The 19,848-nt window shown below is 44.7% G+C and overlaps 2 protein-coding genes and 1 pseudogene across 2 annotated transcripts; all 3 read right to left on the reverse strand.

The window, feature by feature from the left end:
• Positions 1-1,979: 1,979 nt before the first annotated feature.
• On the reverse strand, positions 1,980-3,241 carry LOC134385568 (pre-mRNA-splicing factor RBM22-like). Its single transcript, XM_063107247.1, is given in 2 exon segments — positions 1,980-2,194; positions 2,197-3,241. Coding segments are annotated over 2 exon segments (1,260 nt in total).
• Positions 3,242-6,761: 3,520 nt separating this feature from the next.
• LOC134386532 (17S U2 SnRNP complex component HTATSF1-like) lies at positions 6,762-8,884 on the reverse strand (annotated as a pseudogene).
• Positions 8,885-18,035: 9,151 nt separating this feature from the next.
• Positions 18,036-19,485, reverse strand: LOC134385610 (G-patch domain and KOW motifs-containing protein-like). Its single transcript, XM_063107331.1, is given in 2 exon segments — positions 18,036-18,653; positions 18,655-19,485. Coding segments are annotated over 2 exon segments (1,449 nt in total).
• Between the last annotated feature and the right edge of the window lie 363 nt (positions 19,486-19,848).

The following is a 19,848-nucleotide window of genomic DNA, read 5'->3' on the forward strand; positions in this document are numbered from 1 at the left end:
ACAAGAAGAAAACAAGCAACCCAATTAAAAAATGGGCAAAAGAACTAAGTAGGCATTTCTCTAAGGAAGATATCCAAATGGCCAACAGACATATGAAAAAATGCTCAACATCACTCAGCATCCGGGAAATGCAAATCAAAACCACACTGAGATACCATCTAACCCCAGTTAGGATGGCTAAAATCCAAAAGACTCTGAACAATAAATGCTGGCGAGGTTGCGGAGAAAAAGGAACTCTCATACATTGTTGGTGGGACTGCAAAATGGTGCAGCCTCTATGGAAAATGGTATGGAGGTTCCTCAAACAATTGCAGATAGATCTACCATACGACCCAGCTATCCCACTGTTGGGAATATACCCAGAGAAATGGAAATCATCAAGTCGAAGGTATACCTGTTCCCCAATGTTCATCACAGCACTCTTTACAATAGCCAGAGTTGGAACCAGCCCAAATGTCCATCATCAGATGAGTGGATACAGAAAATGTGGTACATCTACACAGTGGAATACTACTCAGCTATAAAAACGAATGAAATACTGCCATTTGCAACAACATGGATGGACCTTGAGAGAATTATATTAAGTGAAACAAGTCGGGCACAGAAAGAGAAATACCACATGTTCTCACTTATTGGTGGGAGCTAAAAATTAATATATAAATTCACACACACACACACACACCCACACACACACACCCACACACACACACCCACACACACCCACACACACACACACACACACACACACAAACCGGGGGGGGGGGAAGAATATATAACAACCACAACTACTTGAAGTTGATATGACAAGCAAACAGAAAGGACATTGTTGGGGTGGAGGGGGGGAGGGAGAAGGGAGGGAGGTTTTGGTGATGGGGAGCAATAATCAGCCACAATGTATATCGACAAAATAAAACTTAAAATAAATAAATAAATAAATAAATAAAAATAAATAAAACTTAACCTTTCTTGGTTCCTTTTTGAGCAAGCACCTCACAACAACAGCATCAAATTTCCTTTACCATCTACAACTCAGTTATATCCAAACATTCTAAGACCAAATTGTTCCCTGCCCAGAAGCAGGAAATTGTGATGAGACGCTGTAGACACACGAAGGTGAATGCTGAAGATCAGAGTTCCAGCTGTAGGTCAGAGTCTTCCATTCAAATACATTCCAATGTTTTTCACTTCAGTTTGTTAAAGAAAGTGTTTTACAGGAAGTTCTTTATAATGATTTCATCCCAGACGCCAGGTTTCTTCAATGGCACACAGCTACACATAATTTGTGTTTTGTGATATTTCATGATAAATATAGACAATATTCTGTATCTTATTCCTATAGGAGTAAAAAGTAATTCTCTCTCTCTCTCTTTTTTCCTTCGGTGATATAGAAAAGTAAAACCAAAAGTAGTCAGATTCCTTTAGTAATAAATGAGGAAAAGTAAAGGTCTGAGCTGCGTTAGGTGCTGGTCTTTACCTGTCTTTCTGAAGGTGACACTTCAAGAGAGTTAAACCACACTTATGCCACTACAATGATTAGTACTGGTAATTTCTTTTTTATATGATAAAAAGGAAAATACCCAATGGACATAAAATGGCCAAAAGTATTTTTACCGCAGGTCAATTCTACTCCCCCGCCCCAAAGATACAAAATGAACATATAAGTGGGATGGTAACTCCATTGGACATTCCAGTTCACCGATCTGCTTGTCCCCTACACAGGTAAGGGGAAGAGGCACTAGGTTTTATTAAGCGTGTTGTAGTAGTAAGCAGATGTGTTCATGGCAGCTTATTTGAGGTCCACTGATCCTCTGAACATGTGTAGGAAAGCCTGGCTGTTGTTCTCCGACTGCCCACATCTGAACACATTCAGCTACCACAGAAACTACAAAGGAAGGAAAAAATATATTTATAACAAGTTTCATTTACTGGGATTTTTATGCGCCCTTTCTTCCATAGAGCCCCAGAGTGGTGGTAATGTGCTAGGGGCTGCCGTGTTTTCCAGCATGAGCTCCCATCCTCTGAGGGTCCTGAGAAGGATAGTGGATTGGCCCTGGAGCCCTCATGAAAGGAGGGGGTGGTCCCATTGGATGGAACATGTGTGGGCCAAAACCTGGGGGTGGCGGTGGGACACTACCAGGGGATGGTGGTAGGGCAATGTTCACCGCAGCTGGGGGACCAGTCGGGGGTAGGTTAAGTAGTTGGCAGAAGCTTCTTCTGCTGCTGCTGGAGGAGGAGGGAGAGCTCTTGGCAGTCCTGGAACAGGCTGTAGCTTGATGGCAGAGTCTGTGTTTCCGTCCTTGCTTTTTCCCTTTCCTCTGGCTGCTTGGGATCTTCCCCATGTCACGTTGAGTCTGTGGCCATTGACAATCAACTTATTAAAGGACTTCTCAGCAGCCACTTCTGCAGCCTGCCTTGTGGCAAACTGGATGAAAGCACACTGCTGTCTCTGCACAGCAGTGATCGTCCAGATCTCCCCGAACTGGTAGAAATGATTTCTTAGATCTGTCTCAGTAATGGTGTCACCCAGACCACCAGCATGTAGTGTGGTGATAGTCTGATCCTCTGGTTGATCCAGACGGGGCATTGTGGAGGCCCATTTTAGAAGCTTAGCTGCTACAGGGTCATTGATTCCATAATGTCGGTCTTTAATATTCTGATCAGCAAGGGAGTCATCAGGATCTGTAGGCTTCTCATGTCTGTATGGACACTCCTCTCCTCTCTTACACTCTCCTTTCACCCAGAAGGAGCAAATGCAGGGCTGATTCCTTTTGTAGTAGGGTCTGGTCGGAGCGAGTTTGAGTAACACGTCACTGGTGGATGTGGCTTTCCCCAGCATGTCGACTGGCCGCGTTCCATCAGGGTTCGAAATCTCTCTTTCCGTACTCTGTGTGTGGTACTCTCTGCTGACATCTGACTTTGGCATGTTATCTTTAAAAGATAATCCTGCATCACGGACTTGGATGGACAGTCCGTACTCTAGCTCTAAGAGGCAGGTTTGACACACGTTCTTCAGTTTACTGCAGGATTGGCACACTTCAGTCTTCTTGAAACTCATGCGGCCCCCAGGGCACCAGCGAAACACTGTGAGTGGCCTGGCACAGATTTTGCCTTCCTTCCCATACTTTTCTTTGGTCATTAGGATGTATGGGTGTTCTCCAAGACATGTCTGGCACAGAATGGGGAAGTTCACATCCTCCCAGTTCTGCCTGTCGTAGGTGTTGGAACCCAGAGAGGTTGCCATTGTGAGAGCTTCTAGAGGCAACTCCCTCCTTTCCAAGCCATGACAGCCACACCCCTGACCACCATTTTTAATCCATTCACTGCTGCAGGGTCCTACAATCCAATCACCTCTTCAAGACTCCACCTTCCAATTAGCATGATAGGATCTCCCACCCTCGTAACAGTCACAGTGGGGGCTAAGTTTCTAATACATGAAACTTGGGATACAATTCAAGCCTCAGTGAGTTTTGTGGGGACATAATTCAATACATGACAGTACTCTTCATAGAGAATTTATAGCAGCATCAAGAATGGTGATATGTAAGAGATGTGTGAGCTGCAAGTACAAACCACATATGTAAATTTAAATGACCTGATCGCCCCATTTTAAAAGACAAATATAATTTCATCTTTAACCCAATATATCAAGCACACCTGTCTCAATATGTGATAGAGAAACTTATGAGGTTAGTTTTGGTATTAAGTCTTATGCATTTTAAACTTATAGCACGTTTCAGTTCAAAGTAGCACAATGTGAAGTGATCAATGGCTAGTGGTTATCATACTAGATAACACAGCTCTAGATAGACAGTAGGCCCCAAAATTCACTTGCCAACTGCTTTAGAGATATGTTGGTCTAAGATGACTGTAGAATGTATTGTCATCATTACATCAGTTGAGTGCATATCTTTGAAGAAAATTCCCAGGAACTAGAATATTGGAACCGTTTATACTATTTACTTGGACATGATCAGAATGACTGCCTTTGTGTTTAACACCATTCTACATCAGCAATATGACCATCTTCCACACCCCCAGAAATCACTATTTGATTATTGTTGTCAATCTTTGTTCTAGAATCTTCTATGCCATCTGTTCCCAAAGCACACAAAACTTTCTGTACTGAAATCCAAACCTAATTTTAGTAACTCTTGGCTGTCCTGAGTATAGGAAACAGAAAAAATTCAAGTAGCTCTCATCTTTGAGTATTTTCCAACTGGGGTTAGTGGTATTTTACAAATATCAAGTACTTAATCATTTAATATCTCTCTTGCTGGGGCCTCATCCCCTATCCCTAACTCCCGAAACACCTATCAGTCCCCTTGTGTGGGGAACCATGTCTTACTGTTGAGTTGCTCTTAAATTAGGTGGAAATGTGCTTTTCAGCCATGTGCTATGTTAGCCTTTTAAGCCAGTAGGAATATAAACCTTCTTAGGTGACTTATTAGGAATTGATGCATATATAGAAAACAAGGTAAATGGATACCAAGGTTAATTAAATTCCATTTGGAGAGTAGGGGAAATGCTCTGCCACAAGTGCTTACTCAACACTTGTCTCTAGATAAACTGATTCCTTCTGGATTGGTGATTAAAGAGCTGGGCTGGTTTCCCAATGGAGGCATCAGTTTTCCCAGGAGGAAGCTTTTGGCCTTGGGAGCCAGTGCGGGAATGTGAAGAGAGAAGGGTGTCTGTTTCTCTGACCTTTGTCAGAACTGTGGTGAGGCTGAAGGGCATGAGATCGGCCCCAGGCTCAAGCTGGGCTGCTGCAGGGCCAAAACATGTGCAGTAGGCAAGAAAGGTAGTCACCCTTTTTGTTCAAGAACCACATAATTTGGTTCTTAGAATGGGGAGAATGCAGATCACCTTTGGCACAGCTAGAAAAAAAAGTTGTTAAACCAGTAGCATTGGCTCAGATATTTCCCTCAGGGACTCCTGGGTAGTTGACGTAAATAAGACCAGATCAGAATCTGAACCAATCTGTTCATGAACCCACTTGAAGCCCAGAATTAACTGGGGGTACTCTAAATAGGAGGTCTTGCTATTGTGGTTGGTGGTAGACATGAGCCAATGACATGAATGTTGACTCTCTTATAATCTCACTTATAGTCATAGGGGCCTGCAAATTGAACTAACTAGGGCTTCTGTTTATCATAGAGGTATACATCCCAACTAACACAATGCAAAGCTTTTTGTGTGGGGAGATGCTTGAGCAGTTATTCAGTAGTAGAGTCAGTATGTGCTCCACTATGTCTGTTAACTAAAATACGAGAATACTTTCACCATTGCTGAGAGCTATCTGTTTGCTAAGATTGCAAGTCCTTTAATGATGCTGGCCAGCAGCAGCCCCAAAGCTAGGTAGTGGGAGCCCAGGAGCTGTCAGCACATATGTTGATGGTTTAGGTGGCCATCAGGGAGAAATGTGCAGTATCAGTCTGATTTTTCAGGATCTTATTAGTATTGGTGGGGGTATCCTGGTGGCACTTTCAGGTGGCGTTGAGGTACAGCCTTTGAATCTTGATCATACAAGGAATATACTTTGTCACATCTTGTGTCCTGGACACCCAGCCACCCTCTAGCTGCAAGAAATCTACAGAGGTCCAATCATCACTAGGAAATGGGGAAGTCATCAGGAATCAATACCTTTTTTTAAGCCATGGCTTAGGCAGATGCATCACATAGCTAGTAGTAACTATACTGTAAGACTCAATGAATAATCTGGAGTTATTAAAATGGTTTTTTTTTCTTTGAAAGAGAACCAGTGCAGTTTATTTTATTGCTTCTAATTCATGAGAATAACTTCTTAATGCTCCCTCAGAAGTAAATTCATCAATATTGAATTCGGAAAGCACAATAAGAAAGACCCACACTTTTATTGGGAGTGTACAACTTTGCACAGAACTAGGCACCATGATTCTGAAACAAAGGAACTGAAGTATGCACCACAAAAGTTCTGAAACTTCAAGGGATCCATGAACCTGTCCAAACTGTACACAAGAAGCTGTGTAGTGTGTGAATGTACATTTTTCTGCAGAGGGGTGCCATAACTTTAATCAACTTCTAAAGAGGCCCAAAGAGGCTAAGAGACAGTACACGGTAGAATTCTAATCTCTTCTATGTTTTCAATAATAATGAAAGCTGTGAACCACGGAAGTTCACTTTTGCACAACTAAAAGCAAATTTTAATGGAAAGAGGGTAGAAAACAAAAGTTAACTTGCAAGGACTGGGCAAGGAAAACCTCCAAAGTGTTATTTCCTTTATAAGTTTAGGAACAAGTTCTGGTTTAGAGAGGTGAAATGGGGACATACATGGTAACACAAGCTGGAAGCAAGGAGACTCCTAAGGGATTGTTTAAGTCCCTAGAAAAACCAACCTTTAGTATGAATGAAGTAACAGTGTGAATTTAAAGTGCAATTTAACTCAAGTCCATTTTCCAGTTTCTGCATATTATCAACTTGTTTTTATTTTTGAATATCACAAACTTCAATCAGAATACTTTAAAAAATATTATTCTGCATGCGTTTAACAAATCTGACAATAGGACAAGTATCCAGTTTACTTGTGTGTAACTATGAAGTTTTAACTGAACAGGCAATGAACATATATTTAAAACCAATAGGTACAGTTAACAATGAAAACACTGCAATGAGTTAATCTGTTGGCATCCTACCACTATGCACATGTCCATGTAACACTACCAGAAATTACCCTGAAGCATAGGCAAGTATAGATGTAGGACTCCCTAAAAAGTGAGTTGAAGGGATTAAATATCATCTTCATCATCACTACTGAGGACAAAACTGCTGCCTATGGATAGGGGCCCCTCTTCCTTAGCATTCCCCCAACCATCCAAAGTCCCCCTCTCATCAGAATCATCAAACACATTCTCATTGGAACCCTCCTCCTCCTCAAACCACTTCTTGTTGGAATCATCATCTTCAAACAGCTTTTTATCTACATCTTCATCTCCCTTTCCATTTACATCATCTTCCTCCTTCTTGTCAGCTTCTTCAAGTCCTTTCTTGTCTGCATCTTCATCCTCTTTCTCATTGGACTCATCATCAAACACTTCCTCATACGTTATCTCCTCTTCTTCCTTCTCTTCAGAATCTTTGCCAAATTCTCTCTCCGAGCCTTCCTCATCTAACACTCTCTCAGAGCCATCATCTTCAAATTCTGTTTTCAGTCATTTTCTTCAAACTCTTTGTCACGAAAGTTTCTGTGATACTCCTTTTCAGAGCCATCCTCGTCACAATCTTTTTCAAGACCATTCTCTTCTAATTCTTTTTTGGAGGCTTCTTCTGACTGTTTTTCAGAGCAGTCTTCATCAGATTCCCTCTCTGAGTCATCCTCCTCAGACTTTTTGGGGGCCATCCTCCTCTTCAGACTTTTTGGCAAGGCCACTCTCTTCATAATCGTTTTTGAGTCTTTTTGGATTCTCTTTCGGAGCCATTCTCTTTCAACTCCTTTTTATGACTGCTCTCTTCAGACTCTTTTTTTGGGGCAGCCTTCGTTGGCCTCTTTTTGGGGACCACCTTCTTTGGCATTTTCTTCAGAAGCATCTTCTTCAAATTTTCCCCCATCTTCTGTCTTTTCAAACTTCTTCTCATCTATACGTTCTTCAAATGCCATTCCAATTGCAGCTTCTTGAGAACTCATTTTAGATGTGCTAGGGTGCTCTGAAAAATGACTTATTCTAGAAGGCCCTGCCCTTTCTGAAGCACAGATGGAACTGAAACGCTGAAGGCCTCTATTGGCCTCAGGAGCATTGAGGAAAGCCTCCCATCCTCTCAGCCTTTTCTCCCTTTCTCTTGAGGTCTCTTCCACCTGATAATCTGTAGTCCCATCCCATGCTTGGGCAGTGATCTGACGGCCACCAAACCACCTTCCATCAAGAGTTTGAATACAATAATTAGCTTCCTCTGGATCCCCAAAGGACACAGAGGCCACACCATCTGGGTGCCTATCAAAGAGAAGGAGCTTCTTAATTTTTCCAAACTTTGAACACTCTACTTGAAGGTCTTCTCTGATCTCATTCAGTACCAATGGATCATCCTCAAAATCCACAGGATGAAACATATTTTTGATGATGACAACTCGCTCATGGCGCATCCGAGACGGCCCTGCTCTCCTTTCAGGTCTCCAATCCAACTGCTTTTGTTGCAGAGACAGCTTCTTTTTATAGTCTTTGCACTTCTTCTTCTTCTTCGAGGCATCATATTCCCCCTTCAGTTGAAACTTTGCCACCTCGACATGTAATTTGTAGCCTCTAATTTCATCTTCATCCAAAAGTTTTAACGCAAGGTCCACAGATTCTCTCTTCAAATAACAGCAAAGCCCATCTCCTTTAAGATTTCCTTGATTATCTTTGTAAAGTTTGACCTTAAATTCTTCTGTCTGAGGATCTCTCATGATAATGCCAAACTTGGACATAAGTTGTATAAATTCGTCCACTGTAATGTCTGGAGGCAAACCAGACACATATACATTTGTATTTCTATCTTCTTCCACATGAAACCAACCTGACTCAGCCTTTCTTTTTTCTCCCCTCTTTCTAGGATCAGAGGGTTCAAGGGTTTTTCTTTGTGGAGGTTCCTCTGTAGTCTTAGTATTGCTGTCTTTTACATTTGCAGTAGAACTAGATGCGTCATCATTAGAGAAGCCATAATTGGCCTGGTACGTAGCAATAAAATCTTCAGTGATCTTGGGGAACCAAGCCTTCTTGTCCAGGTCCCACTCATAGGGGGTGTCAGTCGGCTGCTGACCGAAAGAATCGGTTTGTCCACTGGGATCGTTCTGGGTGTCACCGCCCTTGGTGTCTCTGTACAATTCTTGCATTCGCAACTGCTCATCAAACTCGTCCCCATCCCAGTGGTTGGCGTTCATGTTTGTAACCTACGCCAGGGGCACGCTTCAGGAGCAAAGAGGCCGAAGTGACGCTGGCTCGCTCCGCCAGGCCTTGGCGGCACCGCTCGGTCCCGGGCGCGGCGGGAGAGTGCACGCGTGCCGCCACCACCGCCAACCGGGTCTGGGACGACGGCCGCTGCCGCGACAACGTCAAGAAATTACTCGTCAACGAAGCCCCGCCCAGGCGGACGCAGTCGCCATTATGGGCGCGCCACGATGTCGCGAGTCGCGCGACACGCCAACAATGACGTCAGAAGGCGCCCATGCGGGCATGCGGCGCATCGAGGCCCCCGGGCGCATATCGGGACGGGGTGAGGGCCGCGGGGTGCCGCAGCATCTCAGGGACCTTGGGCTCCACGGGGCGCCGCGTGTCGGGCCGGCCCGGCCCAGGCGGCAGCCCGAAGACAGGGGTGGGAACATTCTCTCGCGGCAGGCGCCATCTTGGGTCCAAAAATGTTCAAATAGCTTATGTTACTCGGCAGTACTAATACTACTACCACTACTATTACCACTATGTCGTTATGATCTGGTTGCTAAATATCTTGAATATCATTCCTAGTAGGGAATCATGTATCCGAAGCCTGTAAGAAGTGTTATCCCAGCTTCACCCGCTAGATGATGGGATTTCATTTACCTTGCCACACGGACAACTCCATTTGACCTGGAAGCTGAAGTGCTTCCCCTTCATTGCGCTACCTCTACGTAATGCTGGGTCATTGTTTGTGATAGGAAGACTGAGGAAGAGTCAAGTACCGCCTGTGGCTTTGTCTAGCTCTCTTAGTTTTTAAATAAGTTATACACAATACTTAAAGCCCTTTCCAAACAACCTTTTAACCAGTTAGCTTATATAATGGACCGGACCATCTCATGACTAGGAGTTAAGTGTGATGCAAGAGCTATATCCTTCACTTTGGGGGCCACCACCAGCAGTTAGGCTCTTAAAGGCAACTAACCCTTCCTGGTAACTGGAAAGGTTTCTACAGCCCAGTGTCCTGGTGGTTACCTTAATCTCCTTGGGCAGTTACTGTTCTTATAGGCTGAATTTGCTGTTTCATTTATCAAGGATTACTTGGAAAAGTTCAAATCTTAAAAACCAATGGTCCTTTCAACCCAGTCTTAAGACAGGCTTTCAATGTTTAACCCAAACTAAGCTTTGGCCACTACTCCAGCAATTAACAGCACCTAAGATGAGTCTGTAAATGCCAATTATGGTCTTGAGCTAATGTAACATGATTCTTTCAGTGAAAGACCAGAACCAAGAGACTGGTCAGACGTGTGACCTAATGAAGACAATTCTTATGTATGTACTCTTGTATAATTGTTCCTGCCTATTGAAACAGAACCAGTCTTGATGCCTAAAGCTAACAATAGACAAAGGACCACTGTATGGAGAAACTCACTGGTGTCTATTTGACTCAACACTTGGGCTGAAAGAAACCTAACTTGCTGTACTCCCAGCTGTCAACCAGTTTGTTACCTCAGTCGTGTAATAAAGTCCAGTCAAATTTGTCCAAGAATCTGGGTAAATGGGTAATGACCCTGTCTGGTAGAAGTTACCTCTGATGGGTATTCAAATAGGTATTTAAAATTACAACTTATTCACAGGACTCTTCCTTGACATTTACAAACCTGAATACATGGACTTGTTTGTCAGGGTTTGTTTTAGCTCATGACCAGGTATTAAATGGATTGCCTGCGTTTTTCCAACTTGGTTGGTAGTGGCAAGTCCTTGTGGTTCTATGGAGATACAACTTGAATAAACAGATCTATTAGTGTGCTCACAAGAGGCACTCAGAAGTTTTAGTGGCAGTTGCTTGCTATCCTGTTCTCCACCTACCCCCACCATTTTAGGAATTGGGTGTTTTAGGATGTATACCTTTCAAGGCTTCCTATACCTCTCACGGAGGGAGGAAGATGTATAAGATCAATAGATGACGAGTTTCCAGATAAACTTGGAAGTGGGACTACTGTAACAATGCCATGGGTACCCCAAACAATATGCAATGTTAACATTTGAAAAATGAGCCTCTTGAGGGTTGAAGGAGCCAGATTTATTTGTTATGCAATGTACTTCATGGTGAATTCCCACTGCATTCAGCTTCTGTTAACTTTTTTGTACTAGGTCTCACATCACTTCCAGCTATCCTGCTTTTGTGGTCAATTCAAAGCAATCTTTTTTAGCCTTGGCTCCATTGTATAGAGCTCCTTCTGAGTTCTCTCTAGAATTCTCCTGGTTCCATTCTGATGTTTATACTAGTTGCTCTTGCCTAATTTTATACCACTTTACCCCTACATCTCGTATGTTAGGGTTCTGTTCCATACCTTTAATTCCTTTCTACCACTTTGCTTTAAACTCATGTACAGTAATGGTTCTCTTTATTTCTGTATTAGCCATGCAACAGTGATTGTGCTGATTCCCCCTTATATCATGGGTATTTTTAGGCTATACACATACTCGTTGCTCAAATATGTATGATGCTTATGAAAAGTAGATCAGGGTCATGACTAGCCCTGTTAACACGTGACTGTGGACAAGAAACAATGTGCCACAGTTGCTGGGTCTTTACTTCATGCCATTGTTCTGAGCGCTTTCACATGCTGGTGCATCCATTCCTTAGTAGGAACTACCTTACGGTTTTTAAAAATCATTTTTACAGAAGAGAAAATCTGAGGCCCAGAGGTTGTCATTTTCCCAGTCTCTCAACCTAGGAAATTGTTCACTTTAATTTTTTGACATGTCTGTATGTGACTAAACTGCCCTTAATGATTTGCCTTTAGAACAAACGTTTCACCTAATGCTTCATATTGTAGTTAAGCGTTAGGTATCATTTAGATATTAAGAAGCTGAACCTCTAAAATAGAAATGGCATCCACCTGACTGTAATTTTACCTTGCTCAGCAGGAAGCTAGATGTCTTAGGGGTACAATCACTTCCTGTAGCACAAAGTCCTATCTGCTTACCTGGCTCTTGTGTGCACGGACTTGAATGTCAACTTTGGTTAACATGGGGCCTCTATTATATGAATGGAAACTTTTGGTGTGGCAAGATGATGGGTTAAACGTCATGAGCTTAGTCATGTACATGTTTGTATCAGATAAATGGCCAAATAAAGACATGAGGGTGGAGTAAATGTCACAACTTGGAGGATATTTTTCTGTATTTTCCCTCTAGCTTTTGGCCTGTGGCTTAATTCCACCTAATTTCTCTGGTCTGTTTAAATAAAAACCAGTTAAGGGTCACTGCTTTTCATACAGGATTAATGTACACATGTACTTTCCCCTGCTTAATAATAAAATCCAATGCCCCAATCCCCAGCCTCACTGTCAGTTGCTTCTATTCTTCTTCCTCATGGCTAGGTGGTTAATACCTTGCACTTTGTCCTCCCAAATAACTAACCCAGTTGACTCACTGACTCTGTCCTCTCCAGCTTGCTTATTCAACTCTTCCCATTTCAGTCCTATTAATACCGTTCTTTGTCTTCATATAGACTTCCAATCTGCCTGCTTTATCTCAAATACCAGCTGTTTCCTTTATTTCCTTGTTAGCTTGTCTCTTTGTCCAAGTAACAATCTTGTAGCTCTATTCATTCACTTCTGGTAAATCCCAACCCTGAATGAATCAAAGTGTCCACTTTGTTCTGTATGGGAAAGATGGAGCTTGGCTGAATTAAAAACCATGGTAGATTCATGCCTCTAAACTCATCACTGATTTCCTATATATTCTCCTAACTGCCAAATATTGCAGAAGGGAGGAGGGAAAGAAGCCAGAAAAATAGGGTTATTGGACAATCTTAAGTCTAGACTTTACTAAACAGGTAACCTTTGTTTCATTCTCCTAATAAAAGTTTCCCCTTGCTTTCAGAGATTATAGACTAGTCAGTACAACATGCATTAGTGACGACAACTTCATATAGTAGGAGAGGTGAGATTTGTCTTGGTCTTGTACATATGCTCACCAATTCTCCATGTTAAATTCACCAACGAGTAGCTGCCATATTCTAAGGGCTCTACCTACTGACTCCCTCCTTTTCCTTTCTGAATCAGTCCTTCCGCCTCTCATTGCTAGAGGCTAAGTCCTGTGACTCTGTCTGCAGCAGCAGGAACTCTGGCAGCAAGTCCTTGGGGCAATGAGACTCACAATGTAGGACTCTCCAAACTGTTTTGAGACACCAGGCCTCTGAATGTGACAAAGTTCCACAACTATGGAACATCTTGTCGGAAGGAGGGTGACTGTTTCTAACCAGCTTAGCCATGGCTCACTTGTGCTCTTAGACCATAAGAAATTGAGAATAAGTGTCTTATTCTACTTGACTTTGACTAGAAATGCTTTCCCTATATCTGTATCATTGTGGTAAAAGCATTCACTATTCAAAGTGGGAGCATTCACACTTTCAGCTCGGGCGAGTTAGCAAAGTCATGGTATATCACCACTTAGACGAGCTCTCATTTTCTGTAGTTACTAAGTGCCCCCTGTTGGTAGATGTGTTTAAAGCTCTAACTAGTGGTTGTGCCCTATGTTTTTAGAACCTCAAGATCCTGTGTATTTAATACCTAAACAAAGGCCAAGTCTTCACAAACATGAGGCTGAGGTTAGACTGCATTAGGTCATTTCCCCATGGCCTTGGCTTTGGCCTTTGCCTCATTGTTTGGGGCTTTTCTAAGTATCCTCCTAGGGCAGTGTTTTCAGGGTTGACATTGATACTTGTAAACACAATCCCTCTATCCCTCCCACGCAAGGCTAACAGCTTTCATCGTTTGCTTAAGATACTTGAGAAGTGGCAGAGCTGGAAACTTTGGGCTGATTGGTCTTGAGGAAAAACCTTTTCCCCCTCCCCCCATAATACCTCCCTGTTGGATGGAAGGTTTAGGATATACCTAATGTACCAGGAATGGCAGCTGTTCTTGAAACACACCTTCCCTGTGTAATGGCCATGTCTTGACCAACCCTGGATCAGCTTATTCTATTGCTGAACTCTACATGAATCAGTTCTGACCTGGGTAGATTGCCTTTTCTGAGGTTCACCTTGATCATCTATAAAATAAGGAGAGATGGGAGTGGGATTAGATCAAAGTTATCTAGTGCTCAAAATTGGACTAATCTTGGTTTCTTTCGGTGGGATTGAAGGTCAAGGAAAGAAGGTAAATAGAAAGATGATACCAGATGAGAACTGTCTTGACCTGACAATGTACCATCTTGGTATAATGAGGAGCCATGTCTTAGTAATTCTACCTTGCTCAAAGGCCTTTGATCAAACAGTGAGTATGAATTGTAACTGACAGCTTGTTTCTGCAGCATGATGTTGGGGCCTTCTCCATGCCTGCCTCAACAAGAACAGCTATGACCAGATCTTTTCCTTATTGGGATTTCTCTAAATAGTCAAATGAGCCAAGGTTTTTGTTCTGAAGTTTGGAAACCCCTGCACAATTATAATCAAGATCAGAATCGATGTTAGACTAAGCTGGCCAAAATTCCCTAGGTCCTCCTTGTATTCAAGACTGGGGTTAGACAAGGGGCCAGGAATTCCAGGTGTCCTCAAGGGGTCTGTCCCACTCTAACTGGTGCTCCAGCTGGCTTTCTGAAAGGCAAGAAGCTGAGGGCTGCCTGGATAAGTTCTTGTCTCTTTGCTCCTATGGGGGAAAAAAGAATGGGGCCCCTAGACTAACTGGAAAGGGAAATGGTGAGACATGGGATACCTGGGGACTGGGCAAGATGGAGACAAAGACCACTGGTTTTAATGGTGTCAGAAGACCATCTAGAAGAGAGTAGTTAGGCAGTGGATAGAAGGGAGAAGCACACTTTGTACCTACTTAGCCATGTATTGCTTGCAGCGCTGACTGACTAATCTTGTCACATCTCTAGATGCAATGGGCTGGCCTAGCTGTACTACATGTATAAACTCCCAGTTTTGTCTGTCTACCAGGTTCCTATTAAGGGAAAGGATCTAGAATGGGGTATATAGAGTGACTGGTAGGGTTTCTAGCATCGGAGCCCCCTAGCGGTGATTGAGTGAAATGTAATTTTTTCTTGGCAATGTTTTGCAGGAATCAACCATTGGTTTCTTGCATAAAAGACAACATTCAAGGAAATAAACCAGCAAGATTACCAAGTTTACAATAAGCCTATTCAAAATAGAAAGACTGTGGTCTTACTACATGTATCATATCTGCAGGGTTATCTCATCTGTAGCTAATATTTTTAAAGTGTGTGGTAAAACTTGTTATGGAGTTGAAATTATGGAAGACTCAGGGTTGGTTCTTCAGAGATCAGGTGTTGGACTAGGGCTCAGACCCTTCAAAACTGTTGTACAGGCCGGGTTACAGGCCCCTCACATGCAGGTCATGAGCCAGGTAATTGGAAAAGATCCCAGGAGCCATTGATAGAGTTGACATCCTTCATTCCAATGAGAGCTCAGTCCCCAACTTCCTCAGTAGCAGTAGCAGTGGCTTCCGCCAGCCTTCAGCAGATCCAGCAGCAGCAGTGGTGGCCTCCTGGGTCATGCCAGGGGCCCTGGCAGCAGCAGCTTGTAGCAACAGCTTCCAGCAGCAGTAGTGGGCCCACCCTCCAGGGCATTCTGGGGACAGGGGGCCCTGTGGATCACAGATGCTTGTCCTTTATACTTAAGTCCAATAGCCCAGGAACACCTGGGTGCCCACATGCATCCACAAACAATAGCCAAGGAATACCTGGGCACACGTGCAGTTATTTACATCAAATGCTCAGCAAGATTCCGAACCCCCCCAGGGGAAGCCTGACCATTTACTTTCACTTTCCTTAAATCAGGGCTAGTTAAGGCTGGCTGCTTTGTTTTTCTACATCTTTGATGGTGGGTAATGTCAATCTCTTTCCCAGTATCCATTGGAATATGTACCTCAAGTACCTTAAAGAGATCCCTGGGAATAAGTACAGTTGGGCAAGTGAAGTTGGAAATGGTGTCAACCCCCCAGAAAAAACCGGGTCACAAGGTGGTCTTGTTGTCCCTGTGAAGTAGAACTCCCTCTTCTTGAAATACTAGGAAGTCCTAATCTAATTTCTGCTTTCCTCCCTAGCCTCTCACTTAGTCTTATCCAGGGGAAGAGCAGGACCCGGGTGAATGAGACAGGGAACAGTTCATAGGGTATACACAGCTGACCCACTTTCAGAGTGGTTGGCTCTTATGAGCTCATATGAAGGAGTCCCTCACCACGTAGGGCTTCTCCACCTCATGGTGGAAGGTTCACTCAGCCTGGTTCAAGGGAGACTGTTTTGTCCAAGCTTGATTCTGATTCAGTGTAATCAAAGCTAGTGTGATCCTGATTTCAGGTCTAGTTGTTAATCGGTTCAGAACACATGGGGAAAGTGAGATCAATGGTACCGCAAACACCAGTCTGGGCTCTGACTTGCTATGGTGCCTCTCCACAAGCTCTTGCCACAGTACACCAGCTATATACTGCTGCTGGCCCCATGTTCAGTGCTCCACACTAGTGTGCAGAAGAGCTGAGGCCAAGCTGAGGATTTCCAAGACTTCCAGGTGCCCCCTGACAGTGTGTGGTATTACTGGCAATAGGATCAGGCTGTCTTCCACGAAGGGAGATACCACTGTTCCTGGCAGCTACCATATAGTGGGGTAGCTCTCAGCTGACACTGTGGAAATGTGCCATAGAGTGGAAGCATCTCAGTGGAGCTCCTGGGAAAGACCACTCCTAAAGAGGAAAGGCTGCTTTCATAATGTGGGGAAACCTCTTCCAAGCTGCTGTCCCAAGGCAATGTTGGGCTGCTCCAGAGCCCAAACAGGCATTGCCAATGTTAAAATAGTCTCTTGCTAACTGGGGTCTGTCATGATTGCCTAAACTCTATCCTGTCTGTGCTCATGGACAGAGTATCTCAGGTTACATGGGGCACCTGATGTGCTGGCTTTCGAACCATGGACCTGTCTCCCTGTGTAGGTGGATTCTGAACTCTAACTTCTAGGGAACAGGGCCATCAATGCCTACTGTGAACTCACTCAGCTTATTAAAGCTCTTGTATGCTAGTGAGATAGTCCTGGAGACAGGCCTAGCTCAGGATGAAGACATGCATTACTATTAGCTCTTTCTACCATGTTGAGTAGTTGGGTTCTACTAATTTCACCTGGCAGAAGTGCAGCAGGGCCTACTTCAACAAGCTTCTAAAGGAATGGCCACTTCCATGACTTTGGCAGCATCTAGTGGTCCCATGGAGGGAAATGGCAGTCTGGAGTGGATAAAGATGAGAATAAGAGTGATGGGATTTCCATCTTCTAAATGGCTTTTTAAAAAGTATTTGAAGTGGCTCCTTCTCTTCCAGTCCCAGGCACTTTGGTAGCTGAGTGTTACTATACAGACATGGCCAAGTCCGAGAACCACACCACATACAACCAATCCTGGAAATGGCACAGAAATGGCATTAAGAAACCTTGATCACAAAGATAGGAATCTCCTAAGGGAGTAGACCCCAAGTTCCTGAGGAACATGAACTTTTGCCAAGAAGCACAAGAAGGGCCTGAAAAAAACGCAGGCCAACAATGCCAAGGCCATGAGTGCATGTGCTGAGGCTATCTTGTAAAGCCCAAGGAGGTCAAGCCCAAGATCACAAAGGGCACCAACCAAAAGCTTGATTGACCCACACCAAGCTCGGAAAGCGTGCCAGTGCTTGCATTGCCAAGGGTCTTGGGTTCTGCCAGCCAAGGCTCAAACCAAGGCCCAGGACGTGGCTTCAACTGCAGCTCTGGCTCAAGCTACAGTTGCAACTCCCGCTCAGGCCCCCAAAGGTGCCCAGGCCCCACAAAGGCTCTGGAGTAGAGGCCTCTGTCTGCCAGTGTGAGGACAGAAGGACTGGTGTGACACCTGGGCTGTTGTCTGCATGAGGCTGGTGTCCTGTGTTTGTATGAATAAACCTGAGGCAGGAAAAGCAAAAGTATTTGAAGTGGTTTTTATTATACACTAAATTCTGGTAAATATTGGGTCTGTTCTTAGCCTCCCTTCTGGTCCAACCGTCCATGTCCCTGTTCCTGTCCCAGTCCCAGGACTGTGCTGTAAGTGGAGGATGGAGCAGTTATCTTGCCTTTGAGAAATGGGAACTTTCTCATACAGCATAGAACTGGTAACAGCCTGGAGGTGGGAGTGGTCCCATGGGTCAGTCTTCCTCTGTGTCACTGGGGCCCATGTACTGGCACACAGCATCACAGTGAAGCTCCACCAGCTGGTTCTCCTTCTGTAGCTGCACCAAAGCCCGGCTCCGTGCCCTGTCCCAGCCCAGCAGGTGTCCCACCCTTCCAGCCTGTGGCCCCAGCACCACCATCACTCAGCTGCCCTCCGTCTTGGGAACCAGGGTCTCCCGCATGCGTTCTCTCAGGTCTTCCAGGACTTGGCCTTCATCTGTCCAACACACACATGTATCTGGGCTCAGGACATCTTCAATCATCATCTTGGTGTTGTAATACTGGCTGCCTTTGTACAGCTTGTCCACAAACCACACATGCAGATCCCTGTGCAACCAGTGTTGACTCCTGGGGGCTGCTTTCCCTTTCTTGGCTGGAGGCCCATCCTGTCTGTCTGGAAGGTGTTTCCACTTTCTCTCTGAGTCTTCCCACTGGACATGGAGGTCCTGATTCTGTAGGGACTTCCAAGATGAGTCTGTTCCATGCTGTTGCCCTGGGGAACTTTTGCTCACCTGGCTGAGATCTAGAGACTTATCAAACTCATCCTGAGTGACAGGCTGCAGGCAATACTCACTAACAGTCACCATATGGCCCACCCACTGCCAGATGAACCATAGCCCAAACGTTGTCAGGATCCAGGCCTTCCATCTTCCCATAGAGGCCTCGATGAGGGCCAGAAAGCACCATGACAGCTTGTCCAGGCACCAGCCCTTGAGGCTGGTCTTCCTCTTCCTTCTCTTGCTCTTCATCTGGCCTTGGCAGGTGGTAGGGGATGGTAGGGACCAAATTCTGGGTCTTTGTCAGGCAGGTGCCCAGCCCTAACCCCTTGGGCCTCAGTGAATTGATGTGGGGCTTCACTACTTGACCGAAGGTGTGGCCGATGCCCTCACCAGGTTTCCAGCCCATGTCCTGCAGCATGGCCAGACCGTAGGCCTCCACAAGGACTGCCTCATAATCGACCTCCTCTGGCACCATCTCAGCCTGGGGTTTGCTGTCTGCCCCTTCCCCACTGGGGGTGCATCCTTTCTGGATCATGGGGATAGCGAGGGTGTGGTTGACACCTATGTTTTCTCTCTCCTCCAGAGACTTCTTAGATTCCTCAAAGAGCTCCTTCATGGCCTGGGACAGCGCCCCACCCACCAAGGCATCAATATCCACGGATGGCCCAGGGAGCTGGGCCTGGGGCTGCCTGTGATGACCATTCTTGATCAAAGGGATGGTGAGTTCCGTGGGGCATTTTGAGGTCTTCACACTCTGCAGCTCCCTCCCTTCCACAGTCTTTAAGAAATCCTTCTCTGAGGCCAGCCCCATGCTCTCTCCCAGGTTCAACAGCCACCTCTGGGCAGAGGTACGAGTGAAGTCGAATGAAACTAGGACAGTGGAAGCTTCTGCTACCTGCAAAACACCGTCTTTGACTTCCACCATCTTGCACCTCTTCCCAGCTTGCTGGGAAGTTTTGTTTCCCGAGTGCCTTTTCAGTGGTCAGAGTCAAGGAGGGAGAGCCCTTAAATCTTTCATGTGGAAGTGGCAAGCTTCCTGCACCTTCAGAGTGGATGTTCTTCACCAGCATTGTGGGCTGTGGTGCTCCCTGACAGTGGGTTTCACGACTGCATGTCAGGTAGGATCCAGTGAGAAAGGGAATCTGCTCCAGGTAGTTAATAGAGGGAACTATTTATCAATCATTTTCAATATCAAAGATGTCAAAAGCTGAAAGAACAAAGGGGTCAATAAGGTCACCTAGAAGTATTTTGCAGACACTATGGGAGAGTTGAGTCGTCTTTCCCAGCA

Source organism: Cynocephalus volans, chromosome 9, assembly GCF_027409185.1.
Source record: "Cynocephalus volans isolate mCynVol1 chromosome 9, mCynVol1.pri, whole genome shotgun sequence".
Lineage (NCBI taxonomy): Eukaryota > Metazoa > Chordata > Mammalia > Dermoptera > Cynocephalidae > Cynocephalus > Cynocephalus volans.